Source organism: Ailuropoda melanoleuca, chromosome 2, assembly GCF_002007445.2.
Source record: "Ailuropoda melanoleuca isolate Jingjing chromosome 2, ASM200744v2, whole genome shotgun sequence".
Taxonomy (NCBI): domain Eukaryota; kingdom Metazoa; phylum Chordata; class Mammalia; order Carnivora; family Ursidae; genus Ailuropoda; species Ailuropoda melanoleuca.
This window is the reverse complement of record NC_048219.1, coordinates 92330466-92341998: the sequence shown is the minus strand read 5'-3', so window position 1 is coordinate 92341998 and position 11533 is coordinate 92330466. Positions and strand designations below refer to the sequence as shown.

At 45.0% G+C, this 11533-nt stretch overlaps 1 protein-coding gene across 3 annotated transcripts in view; it reads right to left on the bottom strand.

The window, feature by feature from the left end:
• AMMECR1L (AMMECR1 like) overlaps window positions 1–11237 on the bottom strand; it is a 21972-nt gene extending 10735 nt beyond the window's left edge. Inside the window, exons 1-4 of one of the 3 annotated variants that reach the window (XM_019808437.2) lie at window positions 10907–11236; window positions 9357–9466; window positions 3279–3413; window positions 667–1111 (exon numbers count right to left, since the gene is read on the bottom strand). In XM_019808437.2, coding sequence (XP_019663996.1) covers window positions 667–1073 — 407 coding nt within the window. In that variant the 5' untranslated portion in view covers window positions 1074–1111; window positions 3279–3413; window positions 9357–9466; window positions 10907–11236. Of the gene's footprint in view, window positions 1–666; window positions 1112–3278; window positions 3414–9356; window positions 9467–10906 lie in introns of all 3 variants that reach the window. The other 2 variants (XM_002927699.4, XM_034654334.1) reach the window with 2 other exon arrangements.
• Between the last annotated feature and the right edge of the window lie 296 nt (window positions 11238–11533).

The following is an 11533-nucleotide window of genomic DNA, read 5'->3' as shown; positions in this document are numbered from 1 at the left end:
AAAAAAAAAAAAAAGAGTTGCTTCCAATTCCGAGGAAGAAGAAAACACTGCATGGATTACTTCACTTTATACATGCTCCTTGTTTAAGTCCTTGGTACCTTGAGAGAGTTTGGGACAAATCAGAGTCTTGAACTAAAAGCAGTAAAGCAGATTCTGACATGTTTGGTGGGGTGCGAGCAGCCACGTGGGATTACCACAGGATTACTGATTAACAAAGTGAGGGGACCCTTATTAACAGCATCACAGCTCCCACTAAATGCGCTCCTACTCTCCGCCTGGCCCTCAGACACTTCCAATTCACTTGGACTTCAACACCTGGGTCCACAATGGTATGATGTGTGGCCTCACCACTCAAGAGCTTAAATCACCTACCCACCACAATATAAACCTACCAAAAGAAGAACCAAAAGGAAAATCCTGATTTCTACAACATTACCTTAAAAACAAGCCCAGACCACCTTCAAAGGTAACTAGACTTCTTCTGTTACTGAATCCAGATATTGTTCTAGGTATTGTCTGGACATTTCTCATCATCCTATCCCCATTACTCTCTGCCCAAATGATGCTAAAGCTTCTTATAAGTGTCAGACTCCCTCAAGAGAAGAACCCAAGAAAGATGTCATCATGTCTTTCTTACTGTCCCCTGCACCTGACTGATTTACTCACTAGGGGTCATTGGTGAATCTAGGAAGTCGTGGCTGTGGGAAGCCATAGAGGTGACAGTAGAGGACGTCAAAGCAGTAGCAGCACATCTCTGCAGTCACCACCAGATTCTTGGCGGTGTTAGCAGTTCCATTGGGCCGGGGAAGAGGGCTCAGCGCTCCCGATGCGGGATTCATTCGTGTAATGGGAGAATTTCCAGGTCCCAGAGTTAAGTCCGACACATTCTCCCGACCACTGCTGCCATCCACATGCTGGTGGTTTTGAAGAGGTCCTGAACTAGAGCCAGGGACAGTTGTGGACTGGTTCCCGTGACTGTGCGTTCCACTTCCAGATAACTTGGGCTTCTTGACCCCACAACAGCCTGCTGCCAACTTGGGCTCAAGTGGAGGAACACAACGTCTTTTTCCCATCCTGATTCAGTGCTCGAGGACTGGAGTGCTGCAGAACCCTGAGCAAAAACAGAACAGTTAAGCATCAATTCAAAAGGTTAGTTAAAAGGAGAAAATAAAAATCAAAAAGAAAGAGTCTACGTGGAGAGTCATCAAATTCTCTTTCTCATCCAGGTCACAAAAGGCTGCAGACCAGCCTGACTGGAAGAGACCCTGAGCTCCAGCCTGGGCACTCCTAACCTTTTCCTCAAGAAGAGCTGTTTTTCCTTTTCCATAAAGCCTTCTGATCATCACAGACAGAGGCAGGCCACAAGCAGCCCCTCTTGCCCAGGACTCCCTAGGGCAGAAGGAAGGGTGGGTGGCAGCCATTGTGGAGATGCATGAGGACACTTCAAGACTGCAAGACAGCACTGGACCTGTCAGACTCTTCATTGTTGCATTCTCTACCTTTCAGGGCCTCCAAATTAGACCACCCTATTTTCAAAGAGCCCCAGAGGAACCTTCATGCTTTTCCTCGTTAACCACATCCTTTCAGGATTTTACTCATCACTAACCCAAATCTGTGTGATTTCAGCCCTAGACCTGAGTGAACACAAAAAGCAGTTAGCTGCCATTCTGAAAAGAGCACACCTTCCAACACAAGGCTCCCACCTTACTGTCCTCACAGCTCTCATTCTCCAATGCCTTGCTCATTTTCTTTGGTTCTCTGAACTTGCAACTCCAATTTCTACACATCTATCATTTCAAAACCCCAATTCAAAAAAAAGCTACAACCTAGTAGGAACCTTTATTCACATAAATGACCCAAGCTTCACAGGCCTTTTGTGAGGTAGCCATTTCTGCCCTGTCACAGCAAGGCAGACGCATGCAAAGCCACTCAGCTTAACGACATGTGGCAGAGGATGGGCCAGGAAACCAGAATGTCCCATCTGATGAGGTGAATGGAAGGAAGGAATTTTTTTTACTGAATTTTTTTTCTTAAACACCCCGAGGTAAAAATGGACAGTTATAACACAACCAAGATCCTTTCTCTGATTCAACAGAATCAGGAAAACAGATCTTAGTTATTTCAATGTCAATAATACCAAAGTTTGTAAAATTCTGCTGACTTGAGGGAAGCATACTTAAATCTCCCTGTGATTTGGACATATAACACTAACTGCCTTTTTTTTAAAAAACATAATTTACCTTTTTATGCACTGCTCTATAATACAGTATTTTGGTTGTAAATTCTACAACATTTAAATCAAATTAGATATTTACATTCCCATTTGCAAAGCCATTATTTCTACACAAGTTGTCACTTTAAGCTGAATGAGATACAAAAATTTCACAAGTATTATTTATAGTTTTCTTTCTTTTTTTTAGATTTATTTGACAGAGAAGAGGGGGAAGATAGAGAGAGAGACAGAGGCATCACACACGCGGGGGGAGTGGGAGAGGGAGAAGGAGGCTCTCTGCTGAGCAGGGAGCCCAATGTAGGGCTGGATCCCAGGACCCCGTGATCATGACCTAAGCCGAAGGCAGACGTTTAACCGACTGAGCCACCCAGGCGCCCCTATTTATGTTCTTGATATATGCTGATCCATAACAAAATACACATTTTTGTATTTAGGGCAATTCTTACTGAGATGAAAGTTCCTTGCAGCTCGGGGATAATAGCTGTACACTTCAATGTCTGGCTTGACACAGGCTTCTTTTTGAGAAAGCCTTAGGTACTTATACAATAAAACCCCCCATGACACGTTTATTTCTGAGTGTGGATGTCATTGTCTTTATTGTTTAGACTGTTTAAAGAGGGAGGTTAAAAATGCTGCCTCCGGAGCGAAATGGCCTGTTCAAATTCTGATTCCTCTGGGATCAAACTCTTCATGACTCAGTTTCCTCAGTATGGGAATAACGATAGTACTTCCCACTTGCCTCATGGGGTTTTAGGAGAATTAAATTAGTTTAATATGCATCAAGTGTTTGAGACAGTGCCTGATACGTAGTAGGTGGCACTGCCATTTAGCTGCTCTTATCACTTGGGTTCTTGTTCAACTGCCCCATTGGAATGGATATCCCAGAGGGCCAGGACTCTGCTAGGCACTTAACACTTAGATCAGTGTTTGCTCTGAACAGGTGTGCTTTAAACATTACACTGAATCCTTAAAACCACTCAGAAAGGCAGGTGATGTTACTATCATTTTACAGAGAAGAAACCTTGGGCTTAATAAGATAACTTGCCAAAATCAGACTGCCACTAAGTGGCAGAGTTAGGATTTGGATCACAGTCTGTCAGACTTCAAGGCCTGGGTCCTTCCACCAAGTCACAGAGAAGAATGAGGCCTGCCAATAATATCCACTGGATTCAGTCATTTCCTAAGGGCATGATAAAAAAAAAAATTACATTCAAGGACATACTAAAAACTAACCTACTAGTTCACAGAATCTTGCCAACAAAAATGGAACAGGAGGGGCACTGGCTGGCTCAGTTGGAAGAGCATGGAACTCTTGATCTCAGGGTCATGAGTTCAAGCCCTACGCTGGGTATAGAGATTACTAAAAAAATTAGAAATAAAAAAATAGTGAATAAAAATAAATAAAATGGCCTAAAAAAGCAACCTATGCCCAAAGCCAACATCTCAAGCCATGACCCTGAAAATTATCAGTGTCCCTGCCACTGTCATTTAGTCTGCAGTGGATGTCACTGGCCTCTTGACTTTCTCCCTTGTGCATAACTGTGGGAGGGGACTTAAGACACATTTTGTTGAATGAAGCAGCAGGACTATCTCTGGAGAGCTGGAGTTTTAAAAGGGTCTCCAGAAAGCCCCAAAGTTCGAAGCAGCAAAGAGAAGGGATGAAACACAAGAGTTAAAAAAGTTTCCTCACTCTCATTATACCAAAGAATACCTGAAGGAAGAGTTAATGTCATGAGATGGCAACTCAGGTGATCCTTAGCAGGTGTCATCAGCTACCTGGCTGGTCAAACACCCCACAACGGAGCAACAGAAAGGATTTTCAAACCATGCCAAGGCAGGTGAAGATTCTGCCTATGCACCACACGCAAGCACCGATCTGCAGTGGGGCATGATCACAACAGATACCAAGTGATTACATTTAACAATTCCCCACACCCTCCTAAACTACAATCTGAAATCAACAGAACCAACCCAAACCTTGTGGCTCCCTAGGCCCAAGCATTTCTCTGGAGGCCACTATGCAAACAGTTCAATGTTCTCAATTAGTGACCAAAGGCGGAGTTAGAGACTTCTTGCTTCAAAATTATAAGGTACTTCTTCAAAAATTTGTTCCCTAAATTAAAATCTACAAAAATTTCAAACATAAAGTTAAATAGTATAATGGACCCAAGAACCAGTTTTAATAATTTTTAACATATGACCAATCTTATTTCAACTATAACCTACCTACTCAATCTCCCCTCCTACTGAATTATTATGAAGACATGTTTTTAAGGGGGCCAGTATTTTACTTATCTCTTGGCATAAGGCAAATAACAACTGGCTTACAGGTGAAGAATGTGATGGAAACCAGAGTGCTGGGAGTAAATACTTACTTAGAACATCAACCCCATCTACCAATTTGATCAAATCTTTCTCTTCGAGGGACGCCTGGGTGGCTCAGTCGGTTAACTGTCTGCCTTCAGCTCAGGTCATGATCCCAGGACCCTGGGATCCAGTCCTGCATCAGGCCCCTTGCTCAGCAGGGAGCCTGCTTTTCCCTCTGCCTACTGCTCCCCTTGCTTGTGCGCTCTCTCTCTCTGACAAATAAATAAATAAAATCTTAAAACAACAATAACAAAAACAACTTTCTCTTTGAGACTCTTTTAATCCTACTCCAGCCAAGTGGGCCATCTCACCACAGCTAAGCAGTCCCTGACTCAGCTCCCAGGACTGCCCTCCAGTGACCAAAGAGACACTGCTTTCTCCAACAGCTGGGCTTCTGAGAGTACAGCCTGAGACCTCAGAAGAGCATTTCAATTCAACAGACTAACCAGCTAAAAACAAATACTCCTAATGACATACTCCACCTTTTCTAAAATTGTGTGTGTATTTGTTCTCACCTTTCCCCCAAACCTCATGAAAACTACTAACAATGGTACTTTGATATAGGAGTTCCTGAATGGATACTATGAACTCAGTTCATCTGAAATAATTGGAATCGGGTATAAAAACTCTTCCATCCTCTGTGGGAAGCTAAGCAGCACTCTGCTGCTCTGGGCTCCAGTGGCTTACCATGCCACCTCGATTCCAGAGACAGCGCTGAACTCATCAACCACTTTTATAAACACATGTATCACACTGAGACCCTTCCAAGCCTTCAGCTGGTTAACTCTTTCAAAGCTAAACTCAAGGGCCACTTTTTTTTTTTTTTTAAGATTTTATTTATTTGACAGAGAGAGAGCACACAAGCAGGGGGAGCGGCAGGGAGAGGGAAAAGCAGGCTACCTACTAAGCAGGGAGCCCAACGCAGGGTTCAATCCCAGGACCCCAGGATCATGACCTGAGCAGAAGGCAGGTACTTAACCAATTGAGCCACCCAGGTGCCCCAGGGGCCGTTTTTTTAAATGATTTTATTTATTTGAGAGAAAGCGAGCACACACACACGCAGGGAGATGAACAGAGGGAGACGGACAAGCTGACTCCATGCTCAGCGCGGAGCCTGATGTGGGGCTCCATCCCAGGACTCCGAGATCAAGACCTAAGCCAAAATCAAGAATCAGACACTTAACCCACTGAGCCACCCAGGTGCCTCTCGAGGGCCACTTTAAAAGCCAGCAGCATGGATCTAATTTTCCTACTGCCTATCTACTTTAGACCAATCAATGAGAATGAACAAGTTAGAACTGGATTTCCACCAGATGGAGACAATACCTGTACTTCCACAAAAGCTGGAGAAGTAACAGGAATCACAGTTCTACCTCTTCCTTCAGGACCCCCTAACCTAACATGTGTCAAGCATAGTAAAGCATGTTTACTGTTGAAAAAGTCACCACACCCTTTACCCGACACACGACAGTCAAGGGGTCTTGACCTTCATTAGGGTCTACAACAGAAGATGGTAACTCTCCGTCCCTCTGTGGGGAAGCTGAGCAGTGCTGTGCTGCTCCGCGCCGGGTGGCTCACCATGCCATCTCAATCCCAGACAGTGCTGAACGCTTTACCTTTCGTCTTAGAGGCTGGGTGGCATTCCTATTTTGTTTCACAACACCTAACACAGTGCCCTGCATACAGTCTACATACCAACAATCTGATCTACAGATCTAGCAATTTCAGTTTTATAAAAAGAATGCTTATGGCATAAACTGATCTTTCGATCTTTGGTTCTACTGTGAGGTGCCGACTGTGGAGTGTGCTGGAAGCTGAAGGCAATTGAATTACAAGTATGTGTTCTTATTGACAATGTCAACTCTATTCAGCCCAAACCAAGGAAGGGTTTAATTCATAGCTAAATGGATAGCCAGTGTGGCCAATTCAGTCTAAAAATTAGATCGGGGGCGCCTGGGTGGCACAGCGGTTAAGCGTCTGCCTTCGGCTCAGGGCGTGATCCCGGCGTTGTGGGATCGAGCCCCACATCAGGCTCCTGTGCTATGAGCCTGCTTCTTCCTCTCCCACTCCCCCTGCTTGTGTTCCCTCTCTCGCTGGCTGTCTCTATCTCTTTCAAATAAATAAATAAATAAAATCTTTAATAAATAAATAAATAAATAAAAATAAAAATTAGATCGAATATCCCTTAAATTAACTTCTTGGTTTGATTTATGCTTGTAGCTGCTTTCTTTGCTAAAACACACTAGTCACCAGTCAGTCGTGGATTTAGCCCTGGTGGTATTTAACTTTAGATTGGCTCAAGGCTTTCCTTTGACAGGCCATACCCAGCTTCTAAACTATACTTGAGAAGGTTTTTTTTCCTTCTCTTTTTGAACGATGCGGTGCTTTCAGAGCTACCCATTGGAATATTATTTGCCTGGAAAGTAATTTATTATTTCAGGAGTTAACACAAATGGTATCTCATGAACTGCTAATGTTTACAAAGAGGGTGTTGAGACCAGTACTGAGGGGAGATGTGAAGACACCCTGATGGATCTGGCCAACTGGACAGGACGGCCTTCCTCCCTTGCTGAGGGTCCCTTTCACACTCAAGTTCACTGACATCTTCACAGAGGAGCTCCCGTATCAGAGGACATAGCTAAGCTCTGGGATTATAGTCTGGGCTCAAATTTGAACTCTGACTTGTCATATACCAGCTATGCAAACTCAGGCAGGTTGTCACATCTTTGTGGACTTAGGCTCCCGATACCACAGAGGATTATTTGTGACCATTCAATAAGTAAGACGTGAAAAGCATCTAGCATTCTTTGGCACGTGACTATTAATTATTAAAGTCTCTGCTATTATTAATACTACCACTATGGTAGGGTACATTATAAAAATAACATAGCTTAAAATTCTTACAATTTCTAGATAAATAAATGCCCTCATAATAAAATTCTATTAAGAACTACCTTATAGTCTGAAAGATCATATTATTAACATGAAATTATTACTCTAATGACCTTGATGCTTTTCCTCTTTGCAGAGCAACGGCTTCTAATAAATCACCCACTGTTCTGTTCACTGTGAGATGCCAGAAAATATAAAGAATGAATCTTGGGCTGTCTGAGTTGTCCACACTTCTATTCTACTGGAGTCCTCTCTTAAGCTTACAGACATACACTAAAAAGAGATGAAACTTGCTAAATATGCTATTATCGTAGAAGTCTTGATATATATTGAGTACTAATGGAACCTCTGTGTCAAAGTAGTTAAATTTCAAACAATAACCAGATTTAAATATCTAGAAAAACCTGGAGATGAAAAAACAAAATCTAGATTCACCTTTTGAAGATAAGCCTCAAAACAACTTATCAGGGAGCATGACCTTCTAACAGATCTGGGAGGTAGGAAAGATGTAAAGAAAAAAGGAATCTCTGCTTTTTCTTGTTATTACGTAGTGTCCAGATGCCTGTTCAAATCAAGCTTTATACAGAAGGGAATGGGTTGTTGTTTCCTTCGTGACAGAGAGTTGAACTGAAATTCAATTTAATAATTATGTTTTATGAGTAGGGAAATGGCACCTGAACTGTAATTCTGGCCTACTTATGTAACTATTCCAAGAAATAGATAAAAAACCCACAAACATTCTGGTAATCATTTCAAATAATCACTTTTATATTTTTAAAACTTCAATATACACACATACACATATCCAAACACTCGCTGTTTGAGAAATTTCCCTGCAAAATACACTCGATCTTAGGCTGAGAAGTGATCCCCGCAAAATACAGATCTACCTATATAACTGCTTTAGAAATTTACAGCTTTACGAAAATGCACAGAACTATATATTCTCATTTCAACTTAGCTTTAAGAAAAACACAAGAGTCAAAAGTTTTGTTTTTAGGGGCGCCTGGGTGGCACAGCAGTTAAGCGTCTGCCTTCGGCTCAGGGCGTGATCCCGGCGTTCTGGGATCGAGTCCCACATCAGGCTCCTCCACTATGAGCCTGCTTCTTCCTCTCCCACTCCCCCTCTCGCTGGCTGTCTCTATCTCTGTCGAATAAATAAATAAAATCTGAAAAAAAAAAAAAAGTTTTGTTTTTAGATTCCCCTCCCTTTTCTATGTGATCTGTGGCAAAGTGCCAGATCTTTCTGGGTCTTGGTTCTTTCATTTGTAAAACAAAAATATTTGTCACATCTCCTTCACAGAGGGATTGTGAGGTTCCAATAAGATGTGAAGCATTGTGAAAAACACTCTCTTACAAGTGTTAGCATACCACAATTAATAAAGTCAAGGGGACACAGCTGTAATAAAAATTTTTCCAGAAAATAGTATCACCATAGCAGATTTAGGGCAAAATGTCCCAAAAATCTCTGAAGATTATAACCATAATGAAGAGACCCAATAATTGACCTTGATCAGGAACTGCATTAACCTCAGAGTTTTGATCTTTGGTTGTCTTTAAAATGAGTAATTTGGGAAGGGGCGGGAGCCAGACCTTCTGTACTAAAAACATAAAGGGTAAGTGTAATACTACATCACTATCTAGGTCACTCTAACCGGATTGTGGAAAATAAACTTGGCTTTATGTATCTAAATTACTTTAAGAGAGCAAGTAGAAGGAACTTTATCAATATTACGACCTTCTCAAGGAAGCAGAAAAATACAAGTGAAAAAGTAAACCTATATCCTAGTGTCCTAGCACGGAGCTAAAAACAATAACAGCAACAAATTCTAAACATTCTAAATATGTCCGAGGTAATACTCACTGAAAGCAGATAGTTTGTATTGCCAGGGGAACAGCTATAAGAGAGGAGGGGAGTTATTTTGTCTCTGAAATGAACTTTCTTCCTTCCAATTCCATTCCTTCTTCCTGTACCTAAGACAGAAATGCAGGTGCAGTGAATGAACAAAATCAAGGCAGTCCAGAGGTGAGATATGGTTTTTGAAAAATTACCACTTCACTGAGCAATTTCTAGAAAAACAAACAAACAAACAAACAAAGAAAACAACAGCTAGGAACAGGCTCTCCCTACTGCAAAACATTTCAAAATCTAAATATAAGGTAGCAATGGCAGTCCCATGCACTGAATCACCTCATCCTTGGCGTCATCACCAAGAGGGAGGACACTGAGGATCAAAGGTTTTATTGAACCTGAACATGAGACACACATTAAAACTTCCTCCACCACTAATTTAGATCAAAACTTGCTCTCAGGCCAAGATATACCATTTCAAGGCTCTCCGCCGGTTTCAAAATACAAGCATATTCCCAAATGCTCAGTAAACATGGTGTTGAAGAATTACTGGACAGCATGCCAGGGTCCTGAGGACAGGCCATCTTGTCACCCCAGATAGAGATGATAATTGTTGGTAAGAGTCATCCATCCTTACTATTACTTTTGCATAAGTCTCTTCATAATCTCTTCAACAACTCTCCCCACCCCCCAGTAGTAGAGAATTAAGCTATTCCCAAAGATGTAAACAGGAGACTCCAAGCCCCACCCACACTATCCAAGGAGAGGGCAGTGAAAGAGGATAGGCCCAGAGGGATAAGGGTAGGGAGTGTGGCAAAGTGAGGAGTTCAGATCAGGACAGGGAAGGGAGGAGGACAAGGAATGAAGGGCAAAACCCACAGCCTGGGAAGGAGAGAGAGGCATAAAAACCAAAGAGTTTAAGGTGGAGAGGTAATGGAAATGGGGCTATGGGTGGATAAGGAAGCAGAGAGTGAAGGTGGGGCTGGGAAAAAAGAGAAGAGGAAGAGGAGAAGAAGCGTGCGCGTGAAAAGAGGCAAGAAAAGGACGAGATAGAGTGGGTAAGGAGAGGCCGGAGCAGGGAGGGGCAAAGCAGGCAGAGAGAAAGGTGAAAGGTGAGAAAAAAGGGGACAGTGGGTGGGGGCCGCCAGGCGGCGCCGGAGACCACCAAACTTTACATAGACCCGAGACTGTTTCCTGGAGGGAGTGCAGAAAGGAGCTGGAGCCTCGCCTGGCCTCGCCTGGCCTCGCCTGACCTCACCTCGCGGCCCAGGGCAGGGGTGTCCGCCTACCGCCCCCCCCCAGCAATGCCTTCCGACCCCCCAGCCCTCGGCGGGGACAAGCGGCCCGCAGGCCCCGCCCGCCTTCTTCCCCCCGCCACCCGGCAGCCCCTCCCCGACGCTGCTCCGGGACCCTTGCCGCTGACCCCAGAGACCCCGTCCCGGACCCCCTCCGCTCGCCCTAGGGTGAGGAGGCCCGGCGGGCACGGCGACAGCAGCCCGAGGGAGGCCGGGCCCGGCGGGGAAGGAGGAGGAGGAGGGCGCGGCGCAGCCCGAGTTTCCCACCTTTTCTCCTGGCCCAGACGCAGCTGGGGTGGACGGGACCTCTCGCGCTCTGCCTTCTCCTCCTGCTTCATGGAGCCATGCGCCTGGGTGGGGGCTCCCGAGAGAAGCGGGCCCGCGGGCGGGCCGGACGCGCGGCGCGGACGGGGCGGGGCGAAGAAGGCCGGCGGGCGGGCGGAGGAGGAAGCGGCAGGGCGGCGGTGGCGGCAGGGAAGAACTGCTAGAGGTATTCCCCGGGCAGCTGGAGGACTGAGTCGAGCCGGGACCCGAGTCCTCCAGTATCCCAGCAGCCACCGGAGGCAGTGAGGTAATGGAGGAAGAATGTAGGGAGTCCTCCAGTGGACCACACGCCCTCTAGCGAGCCGCGAAAACCATAGAGATCCCGGATCCGCCAGAGCACCGCCCCGCTACGGTCACGTGGCCTAAGCCCGCGCACTTTATTGGCTGGCGCCGACTCTACGGGGTTGAATTTAGAGGGCTGCTTTCCATTCGTGTGGCCGAGTCCCAGGCCGTTGGAATAAAAGGGGAGGCGCGGAGTAGATCCGGAGGCGCCGGCCGGCACGCCTCATATTTGAGCGCCACGTTCCGCCGGCTCAGCCATCCTCACTGTCGGCCGACGCAGTGCACGCC